The sequence below is a fragment of the Chaetodon trifascialis genome, chromosome 3, assembly GCF_039877785.1.
Source record: "Chaetodon trifascialis isolate fChaTrf1 chromosome 3, fChaTrf1.hap1, whole genome shotgun sequence".
Lineage (NCBI taxonomy): Eukaryota > Metazoa > Chordata > Actinopteri > Chaetodontiformes > Chaetodontidae > Chaetodon > Chaetodon trifascialis.
In genome coordinates, this window is record NC_092058.1 from 245,001 (window position 1) to 262,500 (window position 17,500).

The 17,500-nt window shown below is 47.7% G+C and overlaps 2 protein-coding genes across 2 annotated transcripts in view; both read right to left on the reverse strand.

Annotated features, from left to right (window-relative positions):
* The window catches only part of LOC139329032 (haloacid dehalogenase-like hydrolase domain-containing 5), an 11,512-nt gene extending 5,754 nt beyond the window's left edge, over nt 1-5,758 (reverse strand). Inside the window, exons 1-4 of the mRNA XM_070959153.1 lie at nt 5,705-5,758; nt 4,344-4,535; nt 2,505-2,617; nt 590-683 (exon numbers count right to left, since the gene is read on the reverse strand). Of these exons, the coding sequence (XP_070815254.1) occupies nt 590-683; nt 2,505-2,617; nt 4,344-4,535; nt 5,705-5,758 (453 nt within the window). The remainder of the gene's footprint in view (nt 1-589; nt 684-2,504; nt 2,618-4,343; nt 4,536-5,704) is intronic.
* A 2,021-nt stretch (nt 5,759-7,779) lies between these two features.
* Nucleotides 7,780-17,500, reverse strand: part of isy1 (ISY1 splicing factor homolog) — a 13,999-nt gene continuing 4,278 nt past the window's right edge. Inside the window, exons 4-11 of the mRNA XM_070958471.1 lie at nt 15,944-16,009; nt 14,395-14,437; nt 11,128-11,240; nt 10,904-11,021; nt 10,691-10,813; nt 8,970-9,088; nt 8,348-8,437; nt 7,780-8,049 (exon numbers count right to left, since the gene is read on the reverse strand). Coding sequence (XP_070814572.1) covers nt 7,942-8,049; nt 8,348-8,437; nt 8,970-9,088; nt 10,691-10,813; nt 10,904-11,021; nt 11,128-11,240; nt 14,395-14,437; nt 15,944-16,009 — 780 coding nt within the window. The 3' untranslated portion in view covers nt 7,780-7,941. The remainder of the gene's footprint in view (nt 8,050-8,347; nt 8,438-8,969; nt 9,089-10,690; nt 10,814-10,903; nt 11,022-11,127; nt 11,241-14,394; nt 14,438-15,943; nt 16,010-17,500) is intronic.

Consider the following 17,500-nt stretch of genomic DNA (forward strand, 5'->3'; position numbering starts at 1 on the left):
TTGCATATACTGTAAGAGCCATTTGAAACCTTTGATGACATTTTTCAAAAGCAAATCACATTTTAAATGCAGCTGAAATATGCGACACTGTCCACCGCACATCAGGGTCCTTTAGAAAAACTGGTGCTGGTCCACATGTCCTGGAAAGGTCTGAATGGACCAGAGCAGCTGGAGAACATCCAGACAAATATGATCCACCCTGTTTTCCCAAGTGTTTGTGTGTCGGGGACTAACGGAGACAACAATGCTTGAAGCTGGTTCAGTATCGAACGAGAATGCTGCTTTTGGCTCAGATCGTTTTCTCTGACGACATCATTGAAGAACAAACTGACAGAACGGATTTCGAGTTCTGAAGGAACATTCTGCAGGTTTTTCCTGCGTCTGCTGGCTGACTGACCGCCTCCTTCATCCCGCTGAACACTTCAGCCACATTTAAATAGGACAGTGACTTCCTGTTTCCATGGGGTGTTTGCTATTGATTGGACAGCACTGCAGATGTTTCACTAATCTGAAACCAGTTAGTTCTTGAGAACTTGGAGCTGCTGGAACACAGAGTCTGGAAGTCACCTGTCACAGGTAAAGCACTCACAGGTAGGCTGGGTCTCCTGTTGTGGTCCACCATGTCCAGCAGGGGGTGATGTTCTCTGAGCTGCTCGATGCTCACTACCTTCTGAAAACCCAAACTGATGACAAGGTCAAGACTTGAATACATGAATTATTGAGACTGACCAAGTCACTGCTCAGTTCAGTCGTCAGAACACCATCATACCACACAAGTTTCTGATTATTACGACACACAGAATCAAAGTGTTTCATCATCAGCTGAGCACTGAAACGTCGCTGCGGTCACATTTTCCACATGTAAGACAAAAACAAAGTCAAACAGGATGAGTTCCTCTGATACTCGCCGCTCTGCACTGGCTCCTTGTAAAACAGAGTAGAATTTAAAATCCTTCTCCTTTAGTGCGAAGGCATAAACAGCCAGGCACCTTCTTATCTTAAAGAGCTCATAGTACCTTATTGCCCTACTCCAACACTGCGTTCCCAGAATGCATTTCTACTTATGGTTCCTAAAGTCTCCAAAAGCAGAACAGGAGTCAGAGCATTTAGCTATCAAGCTCCTCTCCTGTGGAACCATCTTCAGTCTTTGTCTGGGAGGCAGACACTGTCTCTACATTTAAGAGTCGCCTTAAAACTGTCCTCTTTGATAAAGCTTATAGTTAGGGCTGGCTCAGGCTGGTCCTGGACCAGCCCCTAGTTATGCTGCTATAGGATTAGACTGTCGGGGGACATCCAAAGACACACCGAGCTCCTCTGTCCTTCTGTCCCTCTCCATCTGCACGCTTTCATGTCCTAACTAGGAGCTCAGTTAGTAACACGCCGTGGGTGTTACTAACTGAGCTCCTTCCCCAGACTCTCTGTGCTCTGTCGTCTCGCAGCTTCCTGTGGACGGCGGCTGAATCTGGACTGTGGATTGCAGCCTTGGCCCTGCCTGACATCCACTGCAACTGCTACTGCTGTGAGTCATACTTCTATTATTATTACATGCACAGTGCTGTATTACGTATGTGTGCTATCTGTTCCTAACACGTACATATATCACACCGTTAATATATCACACGTGGATACATTATGCTGTATGTACTACATGTAGTTTAAAGGCTATCATTCCAGTTTTCACTGTCACTGTCATTGCATGTCCGTCTCGCTCATGAGGGACTGTGGTCTGTACGAGCTCTGTGTGGAAAGTGTCCTGAGAAAACGTTTGCTGTGATTTGGCGCTACATGAATAAAAACTCCAGACCCGTCAGACTGGACCTAAACAACCTCACGAGCCTCACGGTCACCAGCACCTGAACATCCACTCCACCTGCAAGAGGTAAATCATGCTGAACTTTAACTTGCTCATCACTGTCAAACATGAATCTCAGCTCGCTGCGGTCACTCTATGTAGACGTGCGTTATCTATATTCTGCACACAAATATCAGGCCGCTGAGGAAGAGCGAAGGCGAGGAGTTGTGAACTTTACACAATTGTATGAATGTGTCAAAGCTTTGATTACAAACTGCTCCATGCTTGAATGCAGCGTTTTGTTTGTTTTCTCCTTCATTATTTTTGTGTGCATTCATTCTGTTTTAACTGTACTGATTCTTTGAGATTTAAAAACGGGTAAATGAATGAATGAGTGAGTGTGCAGTGACTTATTGAAATGACGCTGAGGCGTGTTGTTAGTGGGTGGAACGATCTTCTCTTTTAACGCTCATGAAACAGAACGAGGAGCTGCTGCTTCTCCTCATTCTTATTTCACGTTTCTTTGAAGGAACTCTGACGTTAATGAACACAGGAACTCTCCTGGATCACGTGACCATCACGCAGGTTTACGTTCTGACCTTCAGTTTGAATTATTTACATTTTGGCTAGTTCTGTCTCTAAGCACTACAATACCCATGAGCCTTGGCTGCTATTGCTACAGACCCCATCACAGGTCAGATGTGAAGGATACGTGTTGGCAATATCTGTCACCGGTCCCTGTCCAGACACCAGGACACATTTATCATGGAAACTCTTCAGCATTCGCAAAGGACTGTGGGAAAGAACGACCTGCTCCGGGGCAATCTACAGAGAGAGAGGTCACATGACTGTGTTAATCCAATCACAGCACAGCAAAATATATCCCATCCTCAATGAAATGTGGAACGCAACTCACTAGTTAAAAATCCTCACCTTATTAAAATAATCGCCTAAGTCATTATTTCAAGGTTTTCAGAAAACGTTTACCAGATGTGGGCCGCATCATAAGGAGGTGATTTAGGCAAAAAATCCTTTTTGTAGAAAAATGATGTAGGCAATTATTTTCATAAGGTGACGAAATGTTCTATAATAATATAAAGTATATGAAGTAAAAACCTAACACATTTCAAAAAAAGATGAGAAACAAACACAAAATATGTACAATAAATCAGAAAACAGTGATTTGTCATAAGTGTAAACATCTACGTAAAGCACAAAACCAAAAAAACAGATTCAACCCCATCTAATTCTAACTAAAAAAAAATAAAGCTAACATGCTGTTATCAAGCTAACACGCTGTAATGTTAGCTAACATGCTGTTATCAGGCTGTAATGCTATCAGGCTAACATGCTGTTATCAAGCTAACACGCTGTAATGTTCGCTAACATGCTGTTATCAGGCTGTAATGCTATCAGGCTAACATGCTGTTATCAAGCTAACACGCTGTAATGTTCGCTAACATGCTGTTATCAGGCTGTAATGCTATCAGGCTAACATGCTGTTATCAAGCTAACACGCTGTAATGTTAGCTAACATGCTGTTATCAGGCTGTAATGCTATCAGGCTAACATGCTGTTATCAGGCTAACACGCTGTAATGTTAGCTAACATGCTTTTATCAGGCCGTAATGCTATCAGGCTAACATGCTGTTATCAAGCTAACACGCTGTAATGTTAGCTAACATGCTGTTATCAGGCCGTAATGCTATCAGGCTAACATGCTGTTATCAAGCTAACATGCTGTAATGTTAGCTAACATGCTGTTATCAGGCTGTAATGCTATCAGGCTAACATGCTGTTATCAAGCTAACACGCTGTAATGTTAGCTAACATGCTGTTATCAGGCTGTAATGCTATCAGGCTAACATGCTGTTATCAAGCTAACACGCTGTAATGTTAGCTAACATGCTGTTATCAGGCTGTAATGCTATCAGGCTAACATGCTGTTATCAAGCTAACACGCTGTAATGTTAGCTAACATGCTTTTATCAGGCCGTAATGCTATCAGGCTAACATGCTGTTATCAAGCTAACACGCTGTAATGTTAGCTAACATGCTGTTATCAGGCTGTAATGCTATCAGGCTAACATGCTGTTATCAAGCTAACATGCTGTAATGTTAGCTAACATGCTTTTATCAGGCCGTAATGCTATCAGGCTAACATGCTGTTATCAAGCTAACACGCTGTAATGTTAGCTAACATGCTGTTATCAGGCTGTAATGCTATCAGGCTAACATGCTGTCATCAGGCTAATGGTGGATTCCTGTGACGGCTGCCCGTCACATCAGTTAATCTGATCTTCTGGTTTGTCTTGCATTGATTACTTTTTGCTTTTTGCCTCACAGCTTTACACAAGGTGATGATGTCAAAAGTGATGATGTCACCGGTAATGAATTTCAGTAATAATGATAATAATCCGAAAACAAACTAGCAGACATGAACACAGAACACCTGTCTGTCTGTGTCTGTCTTTCACCGGTCTGTCCTCCACCTGTCTGTCTGTGTCTGTCTCACTCTGTGACTGGTCTGTCCTCTGCCTGTCTGCCCTACCTGGACCTCCAGCAGGCGAGACAGCTGCTGGGCCTTATGATGTCTCTGACAGCTTCCAGCATTGGTGACAAAGACGACGGGAAACAGGAAGTTGTTGTTTTGGTCCAGAAGCTTCCGAAACGCTCGTTGAGCGGCCGGAATCACTGAGCCGCCACGAAGCAGGACGCCGTCCACGTCAAAGAGGACGCCTGCCTGCTGCAGACGGACAGGTGAGACAGACAGAGAGGCAGAGACATCATCACATCACTGACTCAATGCTAACAAAGCATGGACCTTTTGGGGCGGGGGGATATTCAATCCTCACTGTGCTTCTCAGTAACTTCACTCATCGTTCAGGATGTGAGGCTAGCTTAGCTTAGCACAACAACTGAACATGGGGAAACAGCTAGCCTGGCTTTTAGCAAGGTAAAGTGAAAAATGTACCTACCAGCAGGTGTCATATGTAACATGTTTAATGATAATTTAGGACAGACGATCTGAACTTTCCCTCGAAGTGAGACTCACTGTGAGACCAAAACATCCAGTTCGTCAGATGTGAAGACATCGGTTGTCCACTAAGACTCACAGTGAGAATGGCAGAAGAAAATAACTGGAAGCCACACGTGTGTCATGGGACTGGGAATAATGGACATGAACGAGCACCACGCCAGCTGTATATCCCATAAACACAAGGCCACTATTCATTAGAAATCTTACAATGACATCTTTTTCACCCAAAACCCAAACAAAGGAGAAGAGAATTAAAAGTAGACAAAATGATACCATTAAAGGGAAGAGAGGAATTTCTTTTTAAGCTTATTTGGGTGAATTAACCCTTTAAAGTTGCCGGACAGAAACATGTTGAACCACGTACTTTAAAACTGAAAATAACTGTAACAAGTAAACAGCAAAATTAAATTCATTCATTGCTTACACTCGTCATTATTGCTGCAGCTTTGATTCCGCTGTAATCAACCATAAATGCTTAATCCTTCATTCGTCTCTTAAAGAAAAAAGTCACTTCACAGATTCATAGAAATGCTCTTTGTCATTCCTGCTGAATATTTTGGGACGCATCTGTGATAAATGTTATACAAATTTAAGAAATATTCTTTGGCTTCCTCATTTTTAAGAATAAAATAAAGTTCTTTCAAACTTTGTTCTTCATGTCAGACAAGTTTATGAAAGATGACGAGCAGTTAAACAGCCGATGAGGAGGACGTGTCTTCACTGAGCTGCAGGTCTGAAGCCTAAAACTGAGTCCCCACAACGAAGGTGTGAAATCAAGTGTCCGTCCCTGCAAAGCACCCTCATCCACACACACGCACACACGCACACACACGCACACACACACACACACGCACACACACGCACACACTGACCTGTCTGCTGGTTGACATGGACCTGACCGTCTGCAGGAAACCTCGACACCACATGACGCCTGTTTGGTGGGAGACGAGCTGTCGGCGCTCAGTTATACTGACCGGGCTGTGACGCCGGCAGGGGGTTGGGGGGGGGGGGGGCAACATGACAGACGATGGCTGTGTCCCAAATATAGACCACATACAGATCTTCATTACACTGTTCTGGCAGTCAGCTTACGCTAACATCAACAGGCCTTCATCTTTTATACCAACAGGAAATGATGAAACTCATCATCAGTCACTGAAACCAACAATCACCTGATTACCTCACGTTTTACTCGTTCGCTAGATTAAACATGACAAAACAGACAAAACTGTCCAGTAAATGCCACGTTCGTAATGGTGCCAATGCGCTAATGTTTAGCATGTTTTCCGTGTTCATCATTTCAGTCCAGCATGCTCGCATGCTAACATTAGCTAATTAGCAGCAAACACAAAGTCCAGCTGAGGCTGATGGGAGTGTCATCATTTCTCCTCGCGGGACGAATAAAGGAATATTGAATTGAATTGAAACAGTTCCGAAGGTATTTGCTCAAAAACTGAAGTATTGGACGCATTAACATGTCAACCTGATGGTGGCGCTAAAGGAAAAGTCAGAGGATCAACAGTTTTCAGTTCATCCTGAGGGGAGCGTGAACGTCTGAGCCACGTCTCATCACCGTCCATCCGACAGCCCTCCGTCTGGAAACGTTCATGCCGATCAGTAAAACCTGAGCGGTTGTTTTGTCTGATTTAACACGTCGGCCATAAAACACGTTTGTGTTATTTTCAGTTGTCTGAAACACACAAACACTCGCACACACAAATATACACACACACGTTGATTAAATGTGGCTGACAGCAGTTTCCTCCTCACATGACATCACATGCAGCCTTCAGCTATTAATCAGCCAATCACATGCTGAAGAATGCTGCCACCAATCAACCAATCAGCAGCTAGATTGAAACCACACGATGATACAGAGAAAACTGAAGAGGACTGTTTCTGCAACAATGTTTACATCAACGTCAGTGTCTGAATGTGAGCGTGTCAATAAAGATGTCTGAATTTAACAGAGACAGACACACAGAGACACAAGAAGACGAGGACAGACAGGTTCTGAGGCGGTTTGCTTTAAAGTGGCCTCCAGTGTTTTTCCACCTCAGCATGTGATTCCAGCTGTGGACGTCTCCTGCATCTTACAACACAGTATAAATCCTTCAGTGTCTCAGAGGGAGCTGCGGGACGTCTCATAAATGTCCTCAAGTGATGTCACTTGAGCATCGGTGTCGATGGAAGATGAGACGCCATCAGCTGCTGCTTCTGCTCAGGCTACATTAGCTGCTGCTCGCAGAACACACTTTTAACAAGGTCTCAACCTGAAAGAGAACTGCAAAACCCAGGAGGGCAGGGCAAGACCCCCGCCAAAGAGGCAAGACCCCCGCCAAAGAGGCAAGACCCCCGCTACATGGGCAGGACCCCCACCAAAGAGGCAAGACCCCCGCCACGCGGGCAGGACCCCCGCCAAAGAGGCAAGACCCCCGCCACGCGGGCAGGATCCCCGCCAAAGAGGCAAGACCCCCGCCACGTGGACAAAACCCCCGACAGCGGCAAGACCAGTGCCGTTGCTCAGGTCTCTTAGGGCTCCGAGCAAGAAATCCCTGGGCCCCCACCCCACCCTTGCACACTGCAAAAATTTGTTTTTTGCACACATAAATGCATTTATTTGAGATGAATAGTGAGGTTCAGGGACCAGCAGAGGGCCCTGAAAGCCCAGGCCTATCAATTATCGTTGTAAATACGTGGCCGGGGCCCCCCTAATGGCCGGGGGCTCTGAGCAACTGCCTGGTTTGCCTGTCCGCAAGCTCCGCCCCTGGGCAAGACCCCCACCACGGCGGAGACCCCCGACTGAAACAGCCACAGCCGACAGGATGCCGAGTCTCCTGCTGGTGGTTCTGAGTGTCTGAAGCTGAATTCAGCGCTTCTGAAGACCTGCAGAGTCCCGGTTCAGTAAAAAACCGAGAGAGCAACAAAACACGACGAAAACACTGAAGAAGAGCTGAAGAAGACTTTAATAAGAAACAGGTCGAGTATCAAAACCATCTGAAATTTACATGGACAGACAGACAGACAGACAGATGGACAGACAGACGGACAGACAGACAGACAGACAGACAGACAGACAGACAGACAGACGGACAGACAGACGGACGGCCTACAGTCCCAGCAGGGTTCTGGCGGTCTGACTTTGGGCCTGAAGAGTCTCACTGGCGTAATGCTGCAACAACTCCATCTTCTTCCTCCTGACCAGAGCCTCCTCCACCTGAGAGACAGGCAGACAGACAGGCAGACAGACAGACAGGTAAGACATAGCTGTCTCACCTCCATGTGTGGACTTGCCATGCTTGTGAGGACCAGTTTCAGTTTTGGTAGCGAGGACCTCTCTGCATGGTGAAGTTCACCCCTTCAGAGTTTCAAGTTAGAATCAGGTTCTGGTTCCAGGTGTGTGTGTGTGTGTGTGTGTGTGTGTGTGTGTGTGTGTGTGTGTGTGTGTGTGTGTGTGTGTGTGTGTGTGTGTGTGTGTGTGCGTGTGTGTGTGTGTGTGCGTGTCTCTCTCTCACCTCTCTCTGTGAGGGTACAGGTACATGTGCAATGAAGGTGACTCCCCCCTCCTCTCCATCCTGCTCCTCTCGGCTCTCCTCATCATCAGGCTGCATGCACACACACAAAACAAACAGGAAGTTACACATGTAGCCCCGCCCACCAACTACAGCCTGAAAACTGTCTCAGAATAAAGTTTTTTGATCCATTTTCAATCTGCAAAACCCATTTTTCAACAGTAAATAAAATATTAACTGAAGCTATCCTCCAGCTAAGCTAGCGTTCCGTACAGAAGCTAGCCTGCAGCTAAGCTAGCATTAGCCTGCAGCTAAGCTAGCCTGCAGCTAAGCTAGCATTCCATACAGAAGCTAGCCTGCAGGTAAGCTAGCCTGCAGCTAAACTAGCGTTCCGTACAGAAGCTAGCCTGCAGCTAAGCTAGCGTTCCATAGCAGCGTTGTGTCTGTTAACTCTGTCTGTCTGTAGTTTTCAGCGTGAATCAGCACAGCTCAGGTCCAGGATCTCAGGTGGGGTTCAGGTAGCACAGAGATCAAAAACTGATCAGCCAATCAGAACCGTTGTCTGCAGTGAACACAGCTGATTGTACAGGTGAGTGTGACTTTCCTCTTTTCTTCTGAAGCTCACCTCTTCATTGTGGACAGTGTAGATGCTCTCCTCCTCCTCCTCCTCCTCCTGTTGTTGTTTCTCTCCTGACAGATGAGACTCCTTCTCCTTTCTCCACCTCTGCACCGCCTCCAACACAGCTACACACAATACACACAAAATACACACCACACACAACACACAGAGGAAGACACAGAGGAAGACATGGTGGTCAGCCCGTGCTGTGCGTCTCTTTTAAAAGCTTGTTTGCAGATGGCCGCGCGTCGCTCTTAAATGGAGGGAAGGAAGTCAGCACACTCAAAATGCAGATGTTCAGCGTCGTTTCGCTCAGACGGATCAAACCGAGAAACCTCTTTTGCTCACGAGGGTGAGAAATGCAAGAGACTGACAGGAAATTTAAAAACAGTCGCACTAACTGTGTGCGGTCAGGAGGAGGCGAGTCGGCTAATGGTGGAAACGATTTAATGGTTAGGTGGAACGGTGGTAACACTGTCGCCTCACAGCTAGATGGTCCCGGGTTCGATTCTGGTCTGGGGCGCTGTGGACGCTGTGGATGCTGTGGGCGCTGTGGGTCGCTGTGGACGCTGTGGACGCTGTGGGCGCTGTGGACGCTGTGGACGCTGTGGGCGTGTCCTCCACCATGCCTTCAAGGGGCCTTTCTGTGTGGAGTTTGCATGTTCTCCCCATGTTCACCTGGGGTATCCTCCATAAAAAGAAGGGTTAGGGAAGATCACCACCTGACCAACGGTGACCAAGGAAACTGGTCCCCGGGCAGCTGGCGGCGGGCGGCCCACCGCTCCTGGTCTGCCGCGGAGGAAGGAATTTGGAGTTTGCCCTTGCGGGACAAATAAAGGTATATTGAAGGACAACCAGGATGGGTCAAAAGCAGAGGAATAATTTCAGGAAGCCGGCGTGTGCAGCTTCTGACTCTGAACTCTGCGTGTTGTCAGTGATTAAAAAAGGATTCTTCTTCTCTTCTTCCAACATCAGCTGTTGTTTTAAATGTTGACAGATTTCAGCACTTGTTAAATCAGCATTAACGGTTTCACAGTCGACGTCCGAGCATAAATAACGTACCCGTCTTGTTTCGGGACGATCCTCACCTTTAGCAGCGTTTCATTGGACCTTAGCGAGCAAACAAGCGTAACGTAAACGTCACATTCAGCACGGCGGCGCTGAACGTTTGCTGCTCGTTAATCATTAATCCTCAGGACGATAAAACCTACGACAGTCATCCTGGAGCAGTTTGGTACTGAGGTCTTGGACCAACCGCTAACAGGAAGTTGTTTACCTGCTCTCATTTGTTTTCTGGAGCAGAACGACGTCTGAAAAGACTCGCTCGTCTTCATAACGTCAGACTCTCATCCAACAGATGATCTGATTTTCTTTTTGTTACTCATCCTCCAAACTCGTCCGGTAAGAACTTTCTTCATCTCGTCCTTTGTGTTTTCCACTTCCCGTCCTCCATCTGGATTGAACGTCATGTGACGTGAGCGCCCCCCGGTGGTTGAACCACAACATGCCTGATTTGAATCTGATGCCTTTTGTTGCATCTGTCCTCCTGGCTGTAAAAAGCCCTGATTGGTCAGACGCCATCTGATCTGAAAGACGAGAGCGCCGCGTCGCGGACGCAGGCTGAGATCTGCTTCCTAAAGTCTCTGAAAGCAGAACTGGAGCCTAAAAGATGAAGATGTTTCTCAGTTTGATAAAAAGAATACGCGGCGAGTTTTCTGCTGATCTACCTTGTTTCTCGTACTGCATCTCCAGAGGAAGCAGCACTCCGTCGTCTTCGTCTCTGTAGCCGTAATACTCTGCGTCCACGTCCTTCATCAGCTCCGCCCTCGTCTTCCTTAGTGCCGGGGCAGCTGGGAGTCACATGATCAGTGAGGACCAATCAGACAAGAGTACAGCGATGGACATGTGATTTAAAACAGAGCGGCGACAGAGTTACGTACGCTCCTTCTCAAACAGCTCTCTGACTCCGGGCAGATCTCTGGCCGCTCCGAAGTATTTGTATCCTCGGTTTCCTGGAACCTCCTTCCCCTCATGGTCCAACATCCTCGGCCCCACTCGCTAAAACACACACACACACAGAGTCAATAACTCACTGAAACACACACACACACACAGAGTAGAGTTACTGGTTCCAGTACAGTCACTGGTTTAGGACATCACTTACAGCATAGTCGGGTCCTCCCAGCTCTTTGATCCGAACCTCCCAGTGACCTTTCTCTCTCAGCAGCTTGTTGATCTCATCGTTCAGATCCCGAATCCTGAACTCCCCGAGACCAGCTGCAGACAGACAGACAGGTCAGAGACAGGCGGACAGGTCAGAGACAGACAGACAGACAGGTCAGAGACAGGCAGACAGACAGGTCAGAGAAAGACAGACAGACAGGTCAGAGACAGACAGACAGACAGGTCAGAGACAGGCAGACAGGTCAGAGACAGACAGACAGACAGGTCAGAGACAGGCAGACAGACAGGTCAGAGAAAGACAGACAGACAGGTCAGAGACAGACAGACAGACAGGTCAGAGACAGGCAGACAGACAGGTCAGAGACAGGCGGACAGGTCAGAGACACACAGACAGACAGGTCAGAGGCAGGCAGACAGACAGGTCAGAGAAAGACAGACAGACAGGTCAGAGACAGACAGACAGACAGACAGGTCAGAGACAGGCAGACAGACAGGTCAGAGAAAGACAGACAGACAGACAGACAGACAGACAGACAGACAGACAGACAGGTCAGAGACAGACAGACAGACAGGTCAGAGACAGATAGACAGACAGGTCAGAGAAAGAAAGACAGACAGACAGACAGACAGACAGACAGACAGACAGACAGACAGACAGACAGACAGACAGGTCAGAGACAGGTGGACAGGTCAGAGAGAGACAGACAGACAGACAGACAGACAGACAGACAGGTCAGAGAAAGACAGACAGGCAGGTCAGAGACAGGTGGACAGGTCAGAGACAGACAGACAGACAGGTCAGAGACAGGCGGACAGGTCAGAGACAGACAGACAGACAGACAGACAGACAGACAGACAGACAGGTCAGAGACAGACAGACAGACAGGTCAGAGACAGACAGACAGGCAGACAGACAGGTCAGAGACAGACAGACAGGCAGACAGACAGGTCAGAGAAAGAAAGACAGACAGACAGACAGACAGGTCAGAGACAGACAGACAGACAGGTCAGAGACAGGCGGACAGGTCAGAGACAGACAGACAGACAGACAGACAGACAGACAGACAGGTCAGAGACAGACAGACAGGTCAGAGACAGACAGGCAGACAGACAGACAGACAGACCGGTCAGAGAAAGACAGACAGGCAGGTCAGAGACAGGCGGACAGGTCAGAGACAGACAGACAGACAGGTCAGAGACAGACAGACAGACAGACAGACAGACAGACAGACAGACAGACAGACAGGTCAGAGAAAGACAGACAGGCAGGTCAGAGACAGGCGGACAGGTCAGAGACAGACAGACAGACAGGTCAGAGAAAGACAGACAGGCAGGTCAGAGACAGACAGACAGACAGACAGACAGACAGACAGACAGGTCAGAGACAGACAGACAGACAGGTCAGAGAAAGACAGACAGGCAGGTCAGAGACAGGCGGACAGGTCAGAGACAGACAGACAGACAGACAGGTCAGAGACAGGCGGAGAGGTCAGAGACAGACAGACAGACAGGTCAGAGACAGGCGGACAGGTCAGAGACAGACAGACAGGTCACAGACAGACAGACAGACAGACAGACAGACAGACAGACAGACAGGTCAGAGACAGACAGGTCAGAGACAGACAGGTCAGAGACAGACAGACAGACAGACAGACAGACAGACAGGTCAGAGACAGACAGACAGACAGGTCACAGACAGACAGGTCAGAGAGAGAGAGAGACAGACAGACAGGTCAGAGACAGGCAGACAGACAGGTCAGAGAAAGACAGACAGGCAGGTCAGAGACAGGCGGACAGGTCAGAGACAGACAGACAGACAAACAGACAGGTCAGAGACAGACAGACACACAGGTCAGAGACAGGCGGAGAGGTCAGAGACAGACAGACAGACAGACAGACAGGTCAGAGACAGGCGGACAGGTCAGAGACAGACAGACAGACAGACAGACAGACAGACAGACAGACAGGTCAGAGACAGACAGACAGACCACAGACAGACAGGTCAGAGACAGACAGACAGACAGACAGACAGACAGACAGACAGACAGACAGACAGACAGACAGACAGGCAGGTCAGAGACAGACAGACAGACAGGTCAGAGACAGACAGACAGACAGGTCAGAGACAGGCGGACAGGTCAGAGACAGACAGACAGACAGACAGACAGGTCAGAGACAGGCGGACAGGTCAGAGACAGACAGACAGACAGACAGACAGGTCAGAGAAAGACAGACAGGTCAGAGACAGACAGACAGACAGGTCAGAGACAGACAGACAGACAGACAGACAGACAGACAGACAGACAGACAGACAGACAGACAGACAGGTCAGAGACAGGCGGACAGACAGGTCAGAGACAGACAGGCAGGCAGGTCAGAGACAGGTGGACAGGTCAGAGAAAGACAGACAGGCAGGTCAGAGAAAGACAGACAGGTCAGAGACAGGCAGACAGACAGGTCAGAGAAAGACAGACAGGCAGGTCAGAGACAGACAGGTCAGAGACAGGCAGACAGACAGGTCAGAGAAAGACAGACAGACAGGTCAGAGACAGACAGACAGACAGGTCAGAGACAGGCAGACAGACAGGTCAGAGACAGACAGACAGACAGGTCAGAGACAGGCAGACAGACAGGTCAGAGACAGGCGGACAGGTCAGAGACAGACAGACAGACAGGTCAGAGACAGACAGACAGACAGACAGACAGACAGGTCAGAGAAAGACAGACAGACAGGTCAGAGACAGGTGGACAGACAGACAGGTCAGAGACAGGCAGACAGACAGGTCAGAGAAAGACAGACAGACAGGTCAGAGACAGGCGGACAGGTCAGAGACAGACAGACAGACAGGTCAGAGACAGACAGACAGACAGACAGACAGACAGGTCAGAGAAAGACAGACAGACAGGTCAGAGACAGGTGGACAGACAGACAGGTCAGAGACAGGCAGACAGACAGGTCAGAGAAAGACAGACAGACAGACAGGTCAGAGACAGACAGACAGACAGACAGACAGACAGACAGACAGACAGACAGCTGATGGCTGCAGTCAATGACAGGTAAATGAATGCAGGGCGGCTGTGGCTCAGAGCGGCCGTCCATCGATCAGGAGGTCGGTGGTTCGATCCCTGTCCTCTGCCCTCTGTCCCCCGGTGCTGCTCCATCGGTGTGTGAGTTCATACGTACGTCACTTTGGATAAAAATGTCTGAAATGACTGAATGAGCGTCACTTCCTGTCATCACACTCACCGTTCTGGATCTGAGCCACTTTCTTTGAGACCTCACTGATGATCTGAAACACACACACACACACACACACACACACACACACACACACACACACACACACACACACACACACACACACACACACACACACACACACACACACACACACACACACACACACACACACACACATTAGGTTTCCACTTCATCAATGGACATTACATAGACTTACATTTTTTTCACCTTAACCTCGGGCTGGGCGATACGGCCTAAAAATAAAATCTCTGATTTTTTCACAAAAAACTCCAGTTACGATTTTTTTCAGATTTTTTTTTCCTACTTTTTAAAGAAGACAATAAGTACAAATGACAGAGATAATTCAAAGCAAGTTTTGCTTTTATTTGATCAAAAACTTAAGGTAACCCCTATTTCCCTCTGGGAATTAGAGTGCAAGCTGCTCTTTTGTTATCAGAAAGGTTTGTTGCTTGTAGCGGTCTGGTTCCCTCGTAAAGACTGGCCTTTCTCCCACTCGGCGGCATGCCTCTGTTTTACATGCTGGAATAAGTTTGTTGTGCTGCTGCCTTTTGTTGCTATGGCTTCAGACAAACTTTGCAGCGTGCAGTCACCTGTTCCACATCTGTTGCTGCAAACCCAAACCAGTTCCATACCACTGTGTGACGAGCGAGGTGCAGGCAGAGAGGCTAGCAGGATTAGCAGTTAGCGGAGGCTCCGGTTGGTGAGTTAGCTCAGAGAGTCGACGGGCGGAGAAGTTGGGATTTCACCTAACAGTTTTATTCCATAATATGGAACATCGACCTTACAAAGCCAGGCCTCCCCGGCGCGAAACATACATGTGTTGTAAGACGTAGACAGCATGACCAGCACCAACTCATTACTCATTACTCGCTCGCATTAGCGATAGCCATGTTGCTGCTGTGTGTGTGTGCATTTCTGCAAAAGAAACAAAAGGGGAGGGGGGAGGGAGCTCCTGGCTACGGAAACTCCTGGGGGGCAAAAGGCGCGTTGTAGCAAGAGGAGAAAAACTCAAATTTATTATTTTTTTAAATCGTCCACAGCAAAAATTCGAATTAATCGAAAAAATCGATATATCGCCCAGGCCTACCTTAACCAGAGAGACAGACAGACAGACAGACAGACAGACAGACAGACAGACAGACAGACAGAGACAAACACAGACAGACAGACAGACAGACAGAGACAGACAGACAGACAGAGACAAACAGACAGACACAGACACACAGACAGAGACAAACACAGACAGACAGACAGACAGACAGACAGACAGACAGACAGAGACAAACAGACAGACAGACAGACAGACAGAGACAAACACAGACAGACAGACAGACAGACAGAGACAAACACAGACAGACAGACACACAGAGACAAACACAGACAGACAGACAGACAGACAGAGACAAATACAGACAGACAGACAGACAGACAGACAGACAGACAGACAGACAGACAGACAGACAGACAGACAGAGACAAACACAGACAGACAGACACACAGACAGACAGTGGAGCGAATACTTCAGTTTGTTTACCTGTCGTCTCCATTTCTCAGCTTTGGGAAGTTCACTGCACTCTGACGCCAGAAAAGGTCTCCTCTCCTGCAGACAGACAGGTCAGAGAGTCAGAGAGACAGACAGGTCAGAGAGTCAGAGAGACAGACAGGTCAGAGAGTCAGAGAGACAGGCCAGACAGACAGACAGACAGACAGACAGACAGACAGACAGACAGACAGACAGACAGACAGACAGACAGACAGACAGAGACTCTCCTAAAAACATGGATAACTCTGATGATAACTAGATACTGAACTAGAAAAAGCTCAAGGCAGTCACAGAGAGGAACACAAGGAGGAAAACAAGGAGGAACACAAGAGGAACACAAGGAGGAACACAAGAGGAACACAAGAGGAAAACAAGGAGGAACACAAGAGGAACACAAGGAGGAACACAAGAGGAACACAAGAGGAAAACAAGGAAGAACACAAGAGGAACACAAGAGGAAAACAAGAGGAAAACAAGGAGGAACACAAGGAGGAACACAAGGAGGAAAACAAGGAGGAACACAAGAGGAACACAAGAGGAACACAAGGAGGAACACAAGGAGGAACACAAGAGGAAAACAAGGAGGAACACAAGGAGGAACACAAGAGGAAAACAAGAGGAACACAAGAGGAACACAAGGAGGAACACAAGAGGAACACAAGGAGGAACACAAGGAGGAACACAAGAGGAAAACAAGAGGAACACAAGAGGAACACAAGGAGGAACACAAGAGGAACACAAGGAGGAACACAAGGAGGAACACAAGAGGAAAACAAGAGGAACACAAGAGGAACACAAGAGGAAAACAAGGAGGAACACAGAGGAAAACAAGAGGAAAACAAGGAGGAACACAAGAGGAACACAAGAGGAAAACAAGAGGAAAACAAGGAGGAACACAAGGAGGAACACAAGAGGAACACAAGGAGGAACACAAGAGGAAAACAAGAGGAAAACAAGGAGGAACACAAGGAGGAAAACAAGAGGAAAACAAGGAGGAACACAAGAGGAACACAAGAGGAAAACAAGGAGGAACACAAGGAGGAACACAAGGAGGAACACAGGGAGGAACACAAGAGGAAAACAAGAGGAAAACAAGGAGGAACACAAGGAGGAACACAAGAGGAAAACAAGAGGAAAACAAGAGGAAAACAAGGAGGAACACAAGGAGGAACACAGGGAGGAACACAAGAGGAACACAAGAGGAAAACAAGGAGGAAAACAAGGAGGAACACAAGAGGAACACAAGGAGGAAAACGAGGAAAACAAGGAGGAACACAAGGAGGAACACAAGGAGGAACACAAGAGGAACACAAGAGGAAAACAAGAGGAAAACAAGGAGGAACACAAGGAGGAACACAAGAGGAACACAAGAGGAAAACAAGGAGGAACACAAGGAGGAACACAAGAGGAAAACAAGGAGGAACACAAGAGGAACACAAGGAGGAACACAAGGAGGAACACAAGAGGAAAACAAGGAGGAAAACAAGGAGGAACACAAGGAGGAACACAAGAGGAACACAAGAGGAAAACAAGAGGAAAACAAGGAGG